The sequence below is a fragment of the Rhamphochromis sp. 'chilingali' genome, assembly GCF_963969265.1.
Source record: "Rhamphochromis sp. 'chilingali' genome assembly, chromosome: 5".
NCBI lineage: Eukaryota > Metazoa > Chordata > Actinopteri > Cichliformes > Cichlidae > Rhamphochromis > Rhamphochromis sp. 'chilingali'.
This window is the reverse complement of record NC_137932.1, coordinates 28,962,553-28,982,072: the sequence shown is the minus strand read 5'-3', so window position 1 is coordinate 28,982,072 and position 19,520 is coordinate 28,962,553. Positions and strand designations below refer to the sequence as shown.

Genomic DNA, 19,520 nt, shown 5'->3' with positions numbered 1-19,520 from the left:
CTGAGTAAAGAGTTACCATTTTGCTTTGAATTAACACATATTTGCCTTCATTATCCTTTACTTGCTGGTAGGTTCAAAGTGTAGGGAGTTGTGTATCAATACTGCAAGTCAGGGCCGGCCCGTGGCATAGGCCGTATAGGCAAATGCTAAGGGCGCCGTCCATCAGGGGGCGCCACGCCAGTGCCACAAATGTTGAAAAAAAAAAAAAAAAAAAAGTTGGTACTATTATTTCTAAATACAAAAAATAATCCCACGTTAATTAAAATGCAAAGTAAAGCTTATTTAATAGAAATATTATTTGTTACAACATTACGCCCCCCCCCACCCCTCCCCGCACGGTGCGCCCCCTCCCTTCCCGTATCATGGTTCCTTTTGGACGTCACCACATCAAAAAGTCAACACAAGATGTCAAAACGGCCAAAACTGTCAGGTGCCCAGGGAAGAAAAAAGAGAAAAGAAGAGGAGGAGAAACGAGAAAAAGACAGAGGTAGGTAACGTTAGCCTACATGAAATTATTTGTCTGAATGTGATAGTAACCTAAATTTTTAGCATTAAGCTAATGTTACATGATTCGCTAATTGCTAATCAATAAATAGCTAGTTAACTGTTTTAACGTCAGTTAATATTGTGGAGGGGGCTAAATTGTTATGGAAAATAATAATGTAAGGTTAGGTAATTACAGTACTCCCACCTTTCCCACCATTCCTCATTTGTATTCATCTTTTAAGCAGGTGTTTTTTGTTTACATTGTTATTGCCTTCTGGTTAGCTAACGTTTACCCTGCAGGTAATAGTCACTTTTCCACCCCTGTATATATTATAGTTGTAAGCCTAGTTGTTAAAGTGCACATCATTAATGTTAATTAAGCAATATCACATGAGAGGGAATGCTGTTTTTTAATATGAGCACTGCTGTGATTCGGTCAAAGATAATCATAACATAACATTCTCATATGATATTATACTGTTACTTTGCATTCTGCTATTCAGCATTTCACTGTAATGATGACAATAAATTGAATCAAGCGGTGTTATTGTATTTCATATATTCATTTTTTTATTTTTTGTATTCATTTATTTATTCATATATTTTTTTATCTTGTTAATTATTCTGATTGTGAATTTGCTTTCTTTAAGTAAAAAAAAAAAGGTCAAAGACAAAGCTATTCGGTTTCTTGTGAGTACATACACTACACTGCCGATGTAGGGGGGCGCCACCTAAAATCTTGCCTAGGGCACCAGATTGGTTAGGGCCGGGCCTGCTGCAAGTCCTCTTTTATTACCTGTTTTAAAAGAGCTGTAAAATGTATTTGTAAATCCAAATTTCTTTAATTTCTCATGCTCTGCTTGAGATAAATTAGTTTCTTGGAGAAATATAATCAGTATTTGTTCCAGCTTTATCTTAGACATGACTCTATTCCTCTTAACAGAGTTGTTAAGTCCATTTATATTCCATGAAGCTGCTCTAAAGTCACAGTTACTCATACCAGTATTCCCAACCACTTATGTCGACGCTCTGAACATAGTAAGAACTATAAGAACAAAATAACCACAGAAACTGAACATATGTTACCCTAAATTCCACTCCTAGGGCTTTACATTGCCCTGTCAATCTGTAGTGTCTATTCTCACAATATTGGAGAAAAAAATCCTACCATATGTAGGAGCTCCATCGCTGCATCCAGCAGCATTCTCTCTGTTTGTTTTAAGCATCTCTCGCAGTCCTGATCAACATAATCTGTTTTCTATGACACAGGTAAAACACAAAAAACTGGTATAAAGCAAAAAAGTAAATGCGTTACGGGAGCGTCCAACATGTAGTAGAGGAATTTCTTTATAAGATGTAACAAATTGGTACAAACCATACGGAGTGGAGAAGCCCATTTTTTCCTTAGACTCCACAGCAATGTTCCCTCTAATTTTTCTTGTGTCTGAGCAAACACACAAACTTCCTTACTGTGAGCAACATCAGTCATGTGCACTGTGGTCATGCCAGCATCACATCCATCCAAGTTACATGGTTTATTAAAATAATCAAATTACAGCATTTACATTGATGTTAGAGTACTTTTAATTAAGTTCTTGAATTGAATGAACAATAATAGTATTCAGGAAAAAAAACAAACATTGCATATATTTTTTATCATAACTCTGGTTTTACGTGGCCTATCAACACAATTTAAAAACTGGTATAAAGTCCACACGTTTTCCGTCAAGTGTTCTGTCTGTCCTGCTCACATCTCCAATGGTTGTACATGTCATTAACATGGCTTCACTCCACATCAGCCATGCCGCTTTACTAGCTAAAACACTGGTGTCAGCACATAAGGACGCTGTCAACGTAGCCTGTCAACGACGTTGATTAGCTGCGTATATACGAATGTGAATCGCATCATTGGCTGGAGCAGCCAGTCACCCGTCACTTACTGACTCACACTGCAAAACAGAATGAATTGTTAAAGTATTTATTTTAATTTCAATTCAGGTTAGATTTTTTTTTTTTTTTTTTTTGTGCGCAATGCAGATTTTCTGTGAGCAGAGACCGTGCCAGCAGTGTGCGATTGCACACGCGTGCAGCTTAGAGGGAAGATTGCTCTGCAGACAAGGGAATCTGCCAGTAGCCCTTGTTTAAATCCAGCATCGTGAAAAAACAAGCAGTGCCCAACCAGTCCAGGAGATCGTCGACCTGGGGCATTGGGTACACATCGAACGTGACACCTCATTCACCTTGCGGTAGTCCACACAGAACCGTATAGACCCATCTTTCTTCACCACAAGAACTATGGGCATATATCTTATATATCATATAACTATGGGGCTACTTTTTAGCCTCAGCATATTGTTCAATTCTGCAATTCAGCAATTTGTCTTTTATGCTCCAGGAGCCTGTAGGGCCATGAACCCACTGTCACGCCAGGGTGTGTCTCAATATGGTGCTCTATGAGAGACGTTCGGCCGGGCAGGGGGAGAACACATCAGCAAAGCGCTGTTGCAGTGCAGCAACATCTGCTCTCTGGGCCTGTGTGAGTGGTCATCACAATGGAGGGAGGCGGGGATGGTGGAATTTGGCACCTCCGGCCCACACTCATCTCTCTCCTTAACCAGGCTCAACAGAGCAGTGGTTTCAGCCTCCCTCCATGCTTTAAGGAGGTTGAGGTGGTAAATTTGCGTCGCTCCTCTCCTGTCTGACTGGTCAACCTGATAGTCAACGTCCCCCACTCGCTGTGTGACCACAAAGGGCCCTCGTCACTTGGCGAGCTGGAGAATGGTAGTAATACAAGCACTTTGTCTCCTGGTGAAAATTGCCTGAGCCTAGCCCCTCTGTTGTACAAGCTTTGCTGATGTTGCTGGGCCTGGAGTAAATTCTCCCGTGATAACCACCCCAACCTGTGCAGCTTTGCTCTCAGGCCCAGCACGTATTGAATTTTATTCTTTGTGGGGCTCGACCCTTCCTCCCAGTTGTCTTGAATCAAGTCGAGCACCCCTTGCGGCTACCTGCCATACAGTAACTCAAAGGGAGAAAATCCCATGGAGGCCTGGGGTCTAGCCACCGATCCCAATTTCGTTCATCCTCGTGAATAAACTTAAGAATCATGGACTTTAAAGTCTTTTTCAGCCGCTCCACCAGCCCATCAGTCTGAGGGTATTAGACACTGGTCCGAATAGATTTAATGTCCAGTAATTTGTATAGCTCCCTCAGAGTGCGAGACATGAACGACGTGGTCTGGTCAGTCAGCATTTCTTTCGGAATACCGACTCGCAAGACAATGCCTGGGCCACACTCTTGAAATGGTGTGCAGCAGTACTGCTTACGGGTATCACGTTGCATAAACCACCAGCACCAACACAAAGCGATAGCCGCGTGCACTCCGGTGGAATGGCCCGAAGATATCCATACCAATGCGCTCAAACGGCATCTCCATCAGCGGTAATGGGCGCATTCCTTTGGAATGGCTGGGTGGTTAACCAGCTGGCATTCTGGGCACCACCAGCGGCGCACATCGGCCCAAATACCCGGCCAATAGAATTAGGCCATTATGCGCTCCAGAGTTTTCTTGCATCCTAAATGCCCTGCCATGGGGTTTGAATAAGCCGCCTGGAAAATGTTTCCCGGCGGCTTTGTGGCACCAACAACTGGGTGCAGATCTCATTCGTGCGAGTGTCAAGACTCACTCGATAAAGCCGATCGTTCCGTAACTGGAAATGGGTGTAAGTCCGCGAGGCTTCAGGGTGCACCAGCAGACCATCAATATCTATCACCTGGTCATAGGCTGAGCGTAGGGTGTCATCCCGAGACTGCTCTAGGGAAAAATCTTCTGTGGGGTGCATAACCGGAGGCAGTGGGGCCTCTGTAGAGGTTCCCGCCACCTCCTCCCCCCCAGAGTCAGTATCAGTCGACCCAGTGTCACTGCTAAGTGCCGGGCAAACATTACACAAATTTACTGGTTGCGATTTCACCCAGTTTATTACCCCAGTAAGCTGTGGAACTGTGCCCAAAATGGGATGCGACATGCCTCTCTCCGTCCTGCTGATCTCGCCTCCCCTCCCCTGAGCTGCAGACAACAGCAGCTGACGCTCTGAGGGCCCCCCCCCCCCCCTGCCCGCAGTACCGGCGGCGGTCCTGCCGGCAGGTTGGTCCTCCGCCAGTGTTGGCCCCGGACGCAGCCAGCTCGCTGCCGTGTCCTCCAGCTGTCGAGCCCAAGTGAACGGCTGCTCCCCCGCTGACATCTGACTAGCCCGAAATCGCCTCCGGTAGTCCTCCGGGGTGAACCCGAGCCAATCCAATACTGCCCTGCAAACATCCTCAAAGACACCCCGGGACGCCGGAGGCAGGCTGGGCCGCCATCTGTGCCTCCCCTGACAGCAGCGGCAGAAGCCTGGAAGCCCACTCCTCCTCAGGCCACTGGCAGGCAAGTGCTGTGGCCTGGAATGTCTGCATAAAGATTAGCGGGTCCAAGATGACATGGTTGAAGTTCCCCAAGATTGCAATGAAGGCACTCAGGTGCTAAGTCTGTAACTGGGCTATGGCAGAGTGGATAGTGTCAGCCTAATTTCAGGTAATGCCGGGGCCCAGTTCTGATCACCTGGTTAATTGTATTTCTGTTTTCATTGTCTGGTTTCAGTCAGTTTCAGGCCTAGGATTCATACTGAACTCGTAAAAGTCTGACACCAATTTTTAGCCTAGATTTGACCTGATTTTAATCAAACAAAGTTTTTCTTGCTGGCTGGTCATGACTCATTTAGATAAATTGAACAGGGTCTTTCATAGGGCGTCATTTATAACGTGTTCTTGTCTTTCTTGGTCTGTTCTGATTTCGTCTGGTCCTTCCTAGTCTGTTCGAGTACCTCTTGGCTGATGAATGTCCTGTAGAGTTCATGAGCGTTGGTCTGGAATGTTTCTTTCAGATCGAAACTGCAGGTTTGGTTACGATCACCTGTGGGACAGGGGGCGGTACTGGAGGAGCACTTGGGGGCGGGGCTAATCTGCAGGACAACACAGAAAAATCAAAGGTCAGCACTTCAACAGTGAGGCTGAACAGGAGCTAAGTCAGGACAGGAGGAGCATCCTACTTGGGTTTTATTGGTCTTAACCTCATTCTTCTTGGTCGACACAGATGAATGCTGCTTCAGTGCGTTGGTGGTGGGAAGAATCATTCCCTGACCAAACTCTGTGGGATCAGAGGTCACAGTTACCCCATGGGTCATCTCCCTGGCTGATCTTTACAGGTGTAAATTTCATAATGAAGCGTTTTAGGGACTGTCTCAGAGTAATGGCTTGCTGAGGGCTGAAACAACAAACGTTCCAACCACCAGGAGAAGCTCAAAACAGAGTACTAAAGCTCCACTTAGATTTAACGTGTTTTGCTCACATGCATTTGTAGTGGATGTGTCACAATCCTGGGTCTTTTTACCCAGCGTTTTGAGTTTTTGTTAATTTGGATGTTTATGGTTTATGTTTAAGTTCATTGGGTTTTCTAAGGTAATTTGTTTATTAGTTTCCCCTTAAGTTTTCAACCCCTGTATTAAGTATCCCTTGTCCTTTATGTGTTTCATGTCTTCATGTCTTTTGTTGTGACAACATGAACTTGACACATCTGCGTTTCATTATCTTTCCCATTTTATTTTGAAGAGGTTCTGTGTTCCTGTGTTCTATGTGTTTAGCTTTACGTTTCCCCTGTGATGTCGTTATCCTCACTTGTTTCCCCATGTGTTTCCACTTCCCTCATTATCCTCCTGTGTGTACTTAGTCTGTGTGTTTTCAGTCATTTCTTGTCAGGTCGTCTGCTGTTTTCACGTCATGCATCCAGGTTTTTTTTCCATGTCTCCATGCCAGGTTTCATGTTGAAGGTTTTTTCATGCTTTAATCTTAATTCACCCAGTTTAGTTTATTGTTTAGTTTCACCTTTGTCTTTTGTTTTGTACTTCTTTGCCAGCCTTAATAAACGGCTCGGTTTTGTTATTCCATGTCACGTTTCACATTCTGTTTTGGTCTGCATTTGAGTTATTTTTCGCAATACATACAGTCTGCCTCAGCCAGACTCTGACAGGATTGCTGGGTGCTAGAGTTAATTGTAGACTCTGGTTGTCTCAGTAACTCACCCCCTCATATCAGCAGTATTCTTAACACTTTAGTATTCACTTCCAACTATTATCTCAAGCCTGGACCCACCCACCTCTCACTGCTGAATTTCACAGAACTTTAATGGTTTCAAGTTTCCACATTACTTCTAGCTTTTTCCTGTTTAGACCCACCCCTAAAAGGCTTTGATAGTTACTGACCGATCTACTTAAGAGACACAGAGGAGACACCCACGAACAGTTCTAAAAACTCCTTATGGTCAGAAACTGCCTGATGTCTTCTAGGTAACACACCTGATTTGAGCCGCTGGACATACTCGCCCAGAACCCTGCGAACCTCCTGGATGCCGGAGGTCTTCATGAGGTCCAGGAGAGGTGTGTTGGGCTGGTCTTTACAGAGAGCCACGCAGATCTGGATAGCAACATAATTATCAATACACTCATCTGTGCAGTCATCACTGGGTTGCAGGGTATGTGATCAGAATCAGAAGTCAAACTCACATCCAGGTCATCCTCGTCATTCTCGTCAGACAGGTTGGACACATCAATAGTTCCTCTGAACTTCACTCCCCTGCAGGACATCCCTGCACACAGAAAACAGTTGGCACTACAGAAAAAGAGCAACCCTATGTTAAAATCCCCGCTGTACACGTGGCTAGAGATTCTGGCAGTCATAGTCAAATGTATTCCAAGGGCCAGAGCGGGTGACACTGAGTCAAAATGAAACCTTTCATTCAGGATAAGAGTAGATTTAGTAGTTATAATTAATATCATCAGCAAAGACTCCTGGTTTACAATAATGGCTTACACAGCAGTGGGGAAGAACTCTTCAGTATTATATTTTTTCAATACCATGTGCCAACACAATGCAGAGCCACTGCTTGAACTCTACTCCCATAGAGATTGATTATCTTGTTTAAAATGTTACCTGATTCTGAAAAAGAAAGACTGAAATCAAAAGCACTTGACTCCCTGGTATAAATGAATAATGTGCATTTTCAACCAGATAACCTGTGAGCTAAAGAGGAAATGGTGTCTTGCTGATTTAGAAGATCTTCATTTAGCAGGAAAAATAATTTGTTGCTCAATAAAAGTAAAGCATGAACACCTGACTATTCAACACTCACAATGAAGATTCTTTACAGTTTTTCCCCAGTGACCACTGAAGTTAGGGTTAACGCTGATAATATTTCAAAATAACTGCTCAAACATGCTCCGAGAGTTATCATCATGATAGCTGCCATGTTGTGCGACGTGCTTCTAGAAGAACTTTGGCTAAAGGGTTTAGTGCATGGGTCTCAAACCTAAATGAGCTATGGGCCACTGCTGGCCCTGTCATCTTATTGGAGGGCCACTTCAGTGTTCAAGTAATACAAATCAAACAAATAAGAAAACACACACAAATATTTTCTAAAATGTAGTGTTGTATTTTTAAATTTCAAATATTGTATAACAAGACAAAACGTTTTTTTTCTCACTCTTAACTGAAGCCCTTCATTGAACCACCAAATAAACACATCAGTACTCTCTACCTGGCCAGACACATGGCAGCACTTCTACTATCATTTTGTTCATATTTAACAAATATGCAGACATAAGTGTACACATTAGTTTTTGACTCTCTCACTGAACTAACAGAGCCAATCCCTCAGCATATTTGTACTCTCTGCTCATATTGCCTTCATATTAAATCATTTTTGGCTTCTTAAATAACTCATTTTAACAAAAAAAAAAAGTCACTTCAAGGATCAAACTGTCAATATACGGGGCAGCAAGTAGCCCCTGGGTTGTGAGTTTGAGACCCCATATCTACAGCATCTACGTGAAGGTTAAAGTCAGTCACATGAACCAAATTGAGATGGTCTCCCATGATGAATGGATGGACGACATCATCAGTGAGATCACTGACCCAGCCAGCTGAGTCTCAGCTGCCACTCGTAGAAGTAGAAGAGCTTCCCTTTGCGGTTATTGATGGAAGCTTCTCCCTCCAGCTTAGTGACTTCGGTCAGATGGCAGACACCCTCAGGTCCCTCCACCTGCACACCGAGCAGCAACTGATGGAGGCACTCCGAGGACCAGGAGGACACATCTCGCTCTGTCCTGACCAGGGGAGAGAGGAGGGTCAGCGGGTACCAAATCACGCCCACCTCTGACATCACAGAGTTCAAAAATACCTCCAAACATGTGCTGAACCAGCTGCGGCTCACATAACACACACTGAGAGTCTAAAATAGCTCATCCTACAGTATCACATACACACTGAGATCATTCTGGAAATGTCCTCTTCTTACTCAGTCATGACATTCAGGCTGTTACCATGGAAATGAGGCCAGTGCCCTCAGTTACCTGCAGGAAGCCCCAAAGATTACTCAAAAATTAACTTCTTGCGCGTTTTCTATCACTGAGCTGAAGCAACTTCTATAGCAACAGCATTACCTGAATTCTACCTTCATCAGTCTGTCTGTCTGCCACATGGACCAGTTTATATTTATTACAATAAATAAGTAGTAGTAATAATAATAGTAGTATAATGAGTACTGCAGTGATGGTAGCATTGATGAAGATGAACAGACCAGTGCCAGTTGTTGACGTTGGTGGCGTCAGCTCTCTCCTCTACTATCCATCGAGGATCTCCTTCACCCCACTTAGCCATCACGATCGCTGATCAATACAGGGCCAATGAGACACTGCTGCTCACACTGGTAAAACCCTAAGCCTGACACCAGCTGAAAAATGAAACGCCCACTTCCTCTTAGCACTGTCAAAGTAAAAGCACAGAGGACCTGGGACCGACAGTTACCTTGAGGCCAGCTGTGGGTCTTTGCTCCCAGATTGAGAACCAGCAGAGCTATACCTGCACGCTGCTCTCAGGTGATAATAACCTAAAGCCTCCCAGGTGGAAATAAATCAGCTGATGTCTGCAACCAATCTGTTGACAGTCACATCACTGATGCTGAATGTAACAGACCAATCAGATCCATTTTTAGAAGAACGACTCCTCTGGTTTATGTGATGTTTTAAGACAATCAAATTAAAAAGAATATCTGTCTGGTTTCCTGCTCCTTTAATCGAATTATTGATTAGATCAAAAATGGACTTCCTGGTGCAGCGTACTACAGCTCCCAGCAAACTTCGCGCAGCCGGAAGCATCCTCGGTCAAAGAGAAAGGGACGAAGAAGCAGGTGAAGGTAAAAAAAAACAAACAAACAGCTGATTGATTCTCATCGATTATCAGGTTTACAACCAGCGGTTTGTGCTTGATGTCTACAGATTAGACACCTGCGGAGTGACGTCACATTCCCACCGTTTGTCACTAAAAACACTAATATGCGGATTTTTCATTTAGCTAGCTAATGCTAACATGCTAATAACAAACCTGCAGCTGTTACCAGAAAACGTGTCTGTAAAGGTTCTCAGTCATCCAGGTCATCGTAGTCTAAGGAGCTTGGAAAGAAAAGCATCTGGACTTCTTTAAGTTGCTTGAAGACGTTTCACCTCTCATCTGATAAGCTTCTTCAGTTTGACCCTAGAACCGAAGAAGCTCCTCGGATAAGAGGTGAAATGTCTTCAAGCAACTTAAAGAAATCCAGACGCTTTTCTTTCCGAGCTCGTTACTAGAAAACGCACACGTGCATAGCAGATGTGGGTCCGGGATCAGGCTAACCAACACGGGCTACGGCAGACTGCAGCGCACTACAACTCCCAGCAACCCCGCGAAATTGTAGTGGTTAGGTGTGGGAACGAATCATATCTCACAATAATTTCTATTGAGAGCTTCAGTAGATTTTCTTAATGTACAGGCTGTGATCAGCTGATCTGCTGCTCTTTATGGATGTATACACCTGAATTCAACAAGATGTGAGCCGATGTTTCCTGAGTTGTCCTAGCTGATTTCATCCTCTACACTGACAGTACACTGTTTATGTTGTCTTTATGTTAGACACTATACAAACATCATCAACTGAAATTCATATGAATCTCTGCTACACTTGATGTAAGCTAACTGAAATGAAACCACAGCATCTGTGCACCTTTACTGTATCCACCACAGTGCAGAAAACCAACCTGTTTATCTTTTTCTCTCCCTGTGAAATGCAGCTGGACCTTTAGCTGTAACACACTGTGGGACAAACTGCACACAAACAGTTTTTATATGTTTGCTGATGTTTGTTGAGCTGATAGAAATGCTGCATTTCAAACTGCCTGACACTTAAAAAAACGTTACTCCCTTTATGCTCGCTCCTCTTCAGCAGGGCTAGCTAGATGCTGAAGTACCGCAAACACAATTCATGGACACCCCTGGCGATGACTATGAAGGTTCGCAGTGATATAAAATAATTACTCCCCTCAGATGTGTTAAAACTAAAGTAAGGAGCCGTTTTGAAAATGTAAGGAGTAGAAAGTTCAGATATTTGTATAAAATGTAGGGATAAAAGTAAAAAGTTGTAAAAATAAATAAATAATAATAATACTCAAGTAAAGTACAGATACCTGAAGATTCTGCTGAAGTATTTGTAATTCGTTACTTCCCACCTCTGGGCCCAGACTAGGTAAATGTGGAGGGTTCAGGAAGGACATCCGGATCAGGCATGCAGGCCATAAAAAATCAGATTTCCATACCGGATCGGTCAGGCCCGGGTTAACAATGACTGACTGGGTTCTGCTGGCCAGCAGGTGCAAACTGGGCTACTATTGGCTACTACTACTGACTACTATTGAAGATGAAGGAAGAGGAGAGGGAGAATCAGAATACTTTAATAATCCCTAAGGAAATTATGTTGTTACAGTTGCTCCAAGACAATAACAGTAACAGACTAAACTAAATTAAATAATATAATATATTACAATGTTTACAAAATAATAACGGGCAGCATGGTGGCACGGTGGTTAGCACTGTTGCCGCACAGCAAGAAGGTCCTGAGTTTGGTTCCACCATCAGGCCAGGGTCTTTCTGTGTTTTTGCACAGCATGTTCGTATTGTTTCGTGCCACCAGTCTCTCTTTATTCAGAGTTTTCAGACACAGTTGTCTGTGTTTCTCCTTTTCTTTTTTCTCCATCGCTGTCTTTCTTCTTTTTCACTGTCTTTTCATGTGTAACTAAGTCTCAGCTGTCAGATTTACCGCCTGGAGTATACAGAGTTCATTGGCTGAGTGGTATCACATGGGGTGGCTTAAGTTGCACCCAACTGGTCTGTGCATTTCTTCAGCCACTGAACCACTACCGTAAAGACCAGAAAATGCTGGACCAGTTAAAACAGAAGCACCCTATCAGCTTTGAAATTTTTGCCTTCTGTTTTTACTGGAAGTCCGGTTCCATATGGGACCGCTTGTGGGTGCAGCTCAGGACCCCAGTCCGCCTATTAGTGACCTCTGGCTTATGTTGACATTAAACGGTTCTCAAATTTAACTCCATATCCGTATTTCTTAGTTTTAGACCAGTGGCTTACTCTAATATGTTTCCCTCATTTAGTTGACTAAGAAATTAGTCACCATTGCTAATTAATTATATATATTTAATAATTAGGCAGCACGGTGGCACGGTGGTTAGCACTGTTGCCGCAAGCAAGAAGGTCCTGAGTTCAATTCCACCATCAGGCCGGGGTCTTTCTGTGTGGAGTTTGCATGTTCTCCCCGTGTCTGCGTGGGTTCCCTCCGGGTACTCCGGCTTCCTCCCACCGTCCAAAGACATGCAGTTTGTGGGGATAGGTTAATTGGATAATCCAAATTGCCACTAGGTGTGAATGTGCGAGTGAATGGTTGTCTGTCCTTGTGTGTTAGCCCTGCGACAGACTGGCGACCTGTCCAGGGTGTACCCCGCCTCTCACCCTATGATAGCTGGGATAGGCTCCAGCGCCCCCCGTGACCCTGAAAAGGATAAGCGGAAGCGAATGGATGGATGTTTACAAAATATAAGAAATAGCTCTAATGTATACAAATATATTCATAAATATCAAGAATATTAGAGACATGACATATACATGATTGACATTTTACTCTGTCCTGTAAAACGTTGTTATTTTACTGTACAGGATGTGCAGAAGGGTGTAACTTCTGCATTGTGCATTAGATGGAGGAGTTGTACGGAGATATCCACAGGCAGGAATGATTTCCTGTGTCGTTCAGTGGTGCCTTATGGGTAATCGCAGTCTCTCACTGAGCGTGGTCCTGGGACTGGCCAGCACATCATGGAATGGGTGGGAGGTATTATCCAGCATTGTCCTTATCTTGGACAACATCCACCTCTCAGATACCACCCTAAGGGAGTCCAGCTCCATCCTCACAATATTACTGGACTTGGGGATCAGTTTATTTAGTCTGTTGGCATCTGTGACCCTCAACCCAACAGCATGGGATGGCACTGGCGGCAACAGACTCATAGAACATCCTAAGCATTGTCCGACAGATGTTGAAAGACCTCAGAGACACGTCTGGCCCTTCCTGTAGAGTGCAGTGGTGTTTTTAACCCAGTCCAGTTTATTGTCTGTGTGTACTCCAAAGTATTTATAGTCCTCCACAAAGTCCACATCGACTCCCTGGATTGAAACAGGGGTCACAGGATTCCTCATCCTCCTAAAGTCCAGGTCCTTCTGAGAGGGCATGTTAGGACTAGGAGGCAGCGAGACAGAAGGAAAGGGACTGTGATGGGAAAGGGAAAGAGGGTAGATATACTATGAGAGACCAGCAAAGGCCAGGAGCAGTGGAGGTGGATTCTGCTGTACCTTGGTGTAGATGGAAAGAGAAAGAAAGTAGTGGTAATGTTCGAGGTAGAATATGTAAATAGGGTTGTGGCAGTAAGGAGAGTCTGAAAAAGGATCATGATTTTGAAGCTAAAAGTCAAAAGGTGTGAAGTGGTAGAGAGTGTTCCCACACGGTTAGCGTGGTGATTGGAGCGGACTTTAAAGGATATGTAGGTGAAAGGAACATCAGACAAATGCTTTTCTTTGTGCACTCGTGCTACAGTCAAAGCTGATTTCAGTTTTTGAGTGGGAAGAGAAAAATGGTGGCATGGTCTACAGCTGCTGAGGGGTGGGGATATGGACAGGCCTTTAGATTTGAATGCACAAAAGAACAAGAGCGCGATGGTAAAGAGTAAACTACATTCAGTAAAGAAACAACTGCATTATTCTGTTAACACAACATCTGATAACATCTGCACTGAGAGCATGCTAACACAAAGCTAGCCAAGAGCGCAGAGTGATGTTAAAGCTGAGTTGTATGCAGACCCGAACCCAGCAGCCAGAGCCTGAACTTCATCATGTAACAAAGACAGTAATGAGCAGTCAGGCTGCAGCGTCTGTTTCTACCTGTCCATGTGTGTACTGTAGAATCACCCTGGCAACCACTCTGCAGTGTGCTTTGGCCGATTTTTGGTTTTACTTTGTGTTTATGTGTAAAAATTGTATCCTCATTAGGATAGAGATCTGTGTCAGGTTTATACTGTTAAAAGTAAATGTGTGACAGTTGTTTCAGGTCATTTCTGGAGTAATGAGAAAGTAATGTAACAAGTAGTGTAATAAATTACTTTCTTTAGCGAGTAATTAAGTAACGTACTTTATGAAAAGTAATGAGTAATGTTTAACAGATTTTTTTTGACCAATAACATAATAGTGCTAATAATACACACTGAAAATGAAAAATATGAAAAGCTTAGCATATGCTGAGACAGTGTTTCTCACTGTGCGCCACTTCCTGACCTGTGATCTCATCACATGATCAATAAGGAGAAAAAGAATGACATCATGTGATGCAGGCTGTGTCTTACCAGCTAATAGCTTCCTTCCTTTCTGTGTTGACAATTTAAATAAAGAGTCACTAACTCTTTATGTCCAGATGATTAAGAGTAAAGTTGACGAGGAAGACTACTGGCACAGCTCCAAGTTTAAAGCGTTCACCTTCGATGATGAAGATGATGAGTTAAGCAGGGTAAGACCTCCAGAACCAGAAGCCAGAGTGAATTGTTCTAGCCCTGCATGTGTGTCATTGACTTGATGTGGCTCTCAGGTGTGATTTTTAGGTGTTGTTGTCTAACAGTTGAAGGAGTCTCGGCAGGCCGTAAACAATATACGGCGGCTGGTGGAGGAAGACGATGACGAAGATGATGTCGAGAGGGTCAGCTGGAGTGGCGAGCCAGTCGGCAGTAAGACCCCTACATTCTCCTCATTGGTCACTCCTTTGGAGAATGCTGAGATTTGATTGGTTATAGGGTGGTTACCTGTCATACTTGTGTCCACAGGTATTTCCTGGTCCGTTAAAGAGACAGCTGCCTCCAGTCAGAGGGCAGATAGAGAGCCTGCCTTCCCCAAAATTAGCACTGACACGCCATCGATCAGTAGGAGCCAATCAGGATACTCGCTGAGCTCTCTATTCAAAGGTGAGGACGGTCACATGACTCAGATAGACCGAAGCCTGATCATGTGATTCACTGCAGTTGTCATGTGATTCTGTGCAGGAAAACCTAAGGTAGGGAACTTCCAGACCTTCAGTGACGGTGAGTCCTCAGATGACTCAGGTGGTGTTCTTATACTTTTACGATATTTCACCTAGTCAGGGTCATGTATATCAGGGTATATAAATGAATGGTGATTGGATGAATATGGGATGATGTTGAATGGTGATTGGATGAATATGCAATGATGTTGGTTGGTGGTTGGATGAATATTGGATGGTATTTAAAGGTCAAATAATGGTTGTATAAATAGTGGGTGATGATTAGATGGTGATGGATGATGTTTGGATAGTGATTGGTTGATGGTTCGATTAATAATGAATGCTGATTTGATGGCGCTTGGATAATGGCTGGGTGAATACTGGTTGACTGATGGTGGTTGGATGTTGTTTGGTGGTTGCATGGTCATTAATGATAGTCAGATGATAGAGGATGTATGGTGGTTGGATGTCTCGCTCAGACTGACATTTGTTTTTTGGGGTTTTTAGCACTTACTGACTCGTCTGTCAGGCTCTACGCTCCTGAGCTCCGAAAACCAAAGTCTGAGTACAAGGTAAGATTACCCTGGTTAAATAGGGTGTTATATTTAGTAATCTAATTACTATGGGTGTGTAATATGGCTGTTCAAATATTGTGATAACTGTTAATCTCATTACAGTTATGCTTCAAAATCCAGTTACTCTTGGGTATTCTGATTACCCATGAGTAATTCAATTATAATATCATTAACCTGATGTAAGTTGATGTGCACGACTAGTCGACTGGACAACTAATCTTCACTGTTGTCACTAGTCGGTACCAGACATATGAGTCATTTAACCTAGTTGTTTTACATTTGAATTAATCCCCACTGCTGGTAAATAGTTGTGTCCTAATCTTATGGAACCATCTGCCACCAGGTGAGAAACGCCAAAAATCAGCCTCATATTTTAGTCACCACTGTTATTTCTAGTTCTTTTAAAGGCAAAAGAGTGAGATCACAGACAATCCTTAGCGATAGGGCGAGGAGTTCAGTTGTTTGGGAAGGATTTAGAGTAGAGTCGATGCTCGTCCACATTTAAAGGAGCCAGTCGAGGTAGACACCAACTGGGTAAGGTGGTCCGACCAGGGATATCCTGCCAGGAGGAGGCCGCTGTGTACACCTGAGACATGGGTCATGTTTTGTGAACTCAAAACATGTTTTCAATAATTTGGATTCCTCAAAACAGCCACCCTTTGCTTTGCTTACTGCTTTGCACAGTCTTGGCATTCTTTCGAGGAGCTTCATGAGGTTGTCACCTGAAATGGCTTTCCAACAGTCTTAAAGGAGTTTCCAGAGATGCTGAGCACTTGTTGGCCCTTTTGCCTTTGATCTGCGGTCCATCTCATCCCAAACCATCTCAATTGGCTTTTTAGGTCATGGTAAATGGTAGATGGACGGAGTCTTATATAGCGCTTTTATACTCTGTAAGGTTTTCTGACTGATGAAAGGTGTGACGTGTAACTGTTTGCACAGACCATTTTTTGAAAAAACAATTATTGGATTCATGAAGCTGAACTTAAATCATGCATAAATGATTAGTATTTATTCAGGTTTGGATGTATGCGTTTGTAAAATAGTTATACTCTTGCTCAGATTGCTTCCAATTTTTGTGTGGATTGACGTACGTTACACACAAATCACTGCACACATCTGTAAATCTTAGTTTATGCTTTTGGGTCATGTCGTACGCATTTGCAACCCTTTTGTGGAAAATTCCTCTCCGTATTTAATCACCCCCCTCTTTTCCGGTCAGAGTGAATTTTTAAACCAGGCTTGAATCAGGGCCATCCTGATACGCATGAGGAGGAGCTCACTGATGAGTCGGAAACAATATTTAGTGTTGATTATGTTCACAACGGAGAAAACTGCCTGGCTTTTGTGTGTGGAGCCAAACATGGTGACTTTCCTCACACCTGTGGAAGGTCGGCTTATGCAAATGGCTCTTTTGAGTCCACATCTGCTGGGAGATCGCATCTGCAGAGGCCCAGCATTCATCTGTTGCTCTATTGTCACTGTACACTTTTTTGTTTTTGCACAGCATGTTCGTATTGTTTCGTGCCACCAGTCTCTCTTTATTCAGAGTTTTCAGACACAGTTGTCTGTGTTTCTCCTTTTCTTTTTTCTCCATCGCTGTCTTTCTTCTTTTTCACTGTCTTCTCATGTGTAACTAAGTCTCAGCTGTCAGATTTACCGCCTGGAGTATACAGAGTTCATTGGCTGAGTGGTATCACATGGGGTGGCTTAAGTTGCACCCAACTGGTCTGTGCATTTCTTCAGCCACTGAACCACTACCGTAAAGACCAGAAAATGCTGGACCAGTTAAAACAGAAGCACCCTATCAGCTTTGAAATTTTTGCCTTCTGTTTTTACTGGAAGTCCGGTTCCATATGGGACCGCTTGTGGGTGCAGCTCAGGACCCCAGTCCGCCTATTAGTGACCTCTGGCTTATGTTGACATTAAATGGTTCTCAAATTTAACTCCATATCCGTATTTCTTAGTTTTAGACCAGTGGCTTACTCTAATATGTTTCCCTCATTTAGTTGACTAAGAAATTAGTCACCATTGCTAATTAATTATATATATTTAATAATTAGGCAGCACGGTGGCACGGTGGTTAGCACTGTTGCCGCAAGTGTTAAGGTTCAGAATATTGGGGATGGACACCAGAGGAAAAAACCCACAATAACAACACTGGTCCGGTCGGGTTGAGTCAAACGATGATTTAATGATCACACACACGTGGGAGATGGACACTGTATGCAGACAGTCTCAGATCTCATCTCAAAAAACACATCACCATAGTTTTATGAAATCAGGGTATTAGAACGCCCCCTCATGCGTAGTGACAGGTGTAATACAATCAATGTTGACAATTTTATTTAACACAAAGAATAACATTGTCTCCTTCCCGAGGGCAGACGCTGACTGCCCCCGTCTCCTGGAACCGTCTGTACCCTGCTAAGACACAACATGGCAGCTACAAGGACTCTTTCATTTATTAAGACCATCAGTGTGTATTGCTCTAAATCAAGTATATAATATTAAATGAATATTGCTGGATCAGCTACTTCTACTTAAAACATATTAAAACATGACTAAGCACAAAATCACCAAGAATAACATCTTATAAGTGCTGTGTAAGCGCGTGCGGCCTTCCAAGCTCAAAGCCTTTGCCCTCCATAGATCAGCCAGACTCGCGCTGGCTGTAGCTTTTAACCTTTAATTACCTTGAGCACAACTCTAGAATAAGCAACAAACTGCAATGTGTATGGAATGATCATGGTTACATCTGCAATGGAAAATCATGTTATTATTCTGGTACCTGTAAGAAAAGATCAAACTAAAGTTATCACCATCACTGTAATGCAAAGAATAATGTAAGATCAAAAACTTCAATTCATGCTTAATGCAAAGCTGGTTATATACTTCTAATGAACTAATAATGCCATATTAAAATATTAAATGATAATGAGAAAAACATCCCCTCCTTATTCTACAATTCCCTCTGTTGACCTCTGGAGAATCCAGAGGTCACAAACAGTTGTGTCCCTCCTTGGCCTACACAGTCAGTTCCACATGCATCCTTGGCATCATTGACATTCGAGTAATGACTCCAGGGTCCACTGCCCTCACAGACATACTTTTAAACATTCTTCTGGCACAAGGGATGAGACAACAACAAATAACCATAATACCCACCACAACAGACAAAGAAAACATGACCGAAGCGATGACCCCCTTCCACCGTCCGAACACTCAGGTCAGCCAGCCTTCCAACGGATTACCAACACCGGAGTGATCATGCATAGTTTCAGAAAGGCTCTTTAGGCCCTCCAGAGCCTTGGTTACCGACACATTTGGAGCAGTCTTGTTTGAAATAAAATTACAACACTGATCGGCCAATATAGGACAAACGCCCCCTTTTTGTCCGCTAACGACATGTCAAGGGCCATTCTATTCTGCGCTCCCATTAACGAGGTCGGACCCACCTGCTCCGCCAACCCCTCCATGCCGTCTCTGGTGAGGTTAGAGAGCCTCAGTACATTATAGTGAACATAATTAATCCTATCTACATTCTTGTGTTCTTAACCCTTTTGGATCAACCCCCGCTATTTCCACCCCCAGAACCAAATACATAGATTGTTTGCGATGCCAATTCCCCAATGATAAAGTTAACGCGTTTCCAGAGGGGCTAAAATCCCTCTGTAGTTTAAGCCCGTTTTCTGATCCTGATTCTAACAGTTCCCAATTTTGCCCAGTGTAACCCCTTACCTGGTCCCAATTACGGCACCAGCTGTCATAAGGACGATTTCCCCTCTCTTAGTGCGTACTCACTGAATAATCCCAACAGACCCACACATTGTATCCCCTCCAGGCACTGCCGACGTCCCTGCAATTAACAACATCACACAGATCAAACGTAAAGGAAGTTGTGGCGCCAATAACATAATCTAATTCTAAACCACCATATGTGC

At 43.4% G+C, this 19,520-nt stretch overlaps 2 protein-coding genes across 8 annotated transcripts in view; one reads left to right on the top strand and one right to left on the bottom strand.

Annotated features, from left to right (window-relative positions):
* Window positions 1-1,993: 1,993 nt before the first annotated feature.
* LOC308397620 (activator of 90 kDa heat shock protein ATPase homolog 1-like) lies at window positions 1,994-13,205 on the bottom strand. 6 transcript variants are annotated; one of them, XM_080883602.1, is made up of 7 exons: window positions 9,968-10,060; window positions 9,152-9,304; window positions 8,488-8,678; window positions 7,080-7,162; window positions 6,873-6,990; window positions 5,592-5,668; window positions 1,994-5,483 (listed from the first exon to the last, which is right to left on the bottom strand). In XM_080883602.1, the coding sequence occupies exons 2-7, from the start codon at window positions 9,229-9,231 to the stop codon at window positions 5,277-5,279; spliced, it is 756 nt and encodes a 251-aa protein (XP_080739728.1). In that variant the 5' UTR covers window positions 9,232-9,304; window positions 9,968-10,060; the 3' UTR covers window positions 1,994-5,276. The 6 variants fall into 6 exon arrangements, with proteins under 6 accessions (XP_080739728.1, XP_080739726.1, XP_080739725.1 ...); XM_080883600.1 differs by having other exon boundaries at window positions 1,995-5,483; window positions 5,571-5,668; window positions 9,152-9,239; window positions 9,955-13,205; XM_080883599.1 differs by having other exon boundaries at window positions 1,995-5,483; window positions 5,571-5,668; window positions 9,968-10,053.
* The window catches only part of vipas39 (VPS33B interacting protein, apical-basolateral polarity regulator, spe-39 homolog), a 24,250-nt gene continuing 14,094 nt past the window's right edge, over window positions 9,365-19,520 (top strand). Inside the window, exons 1-6 of one of the 2 annotated variants that reach the window (XM_080883598.1) lie at window positions 9,365-9,766; window positions 14,385-14,500; window positions 14,609-14,714; window positions 14,811-14,948; window positions 15,027-15,065; window positions 15,512-15,576. In XM_080883598.1, the coding sequence (XP_080739724.1) occupies window positions 9,670-9,766; window positions 14,385-14,500; window positions 14,609-14,714; window positions 14,811-14,948; window positions 15,027-15,065; window positions 15,512-15,576 (561 nt within the window). In that variant the 5' untranslated portion in view covers window positions 9,365-9,669. The remainder of the gene's footprint in view (window positions 9,767-14,384; window positions 14,501-14,608; window positions 14,715-14,810; window positions 14,949-15,026; window positions 15,066-15,511; window positions 15,577-19,520) is intronic. The other variant, XM_080883597.1, reaches the window with a different exon arrangement.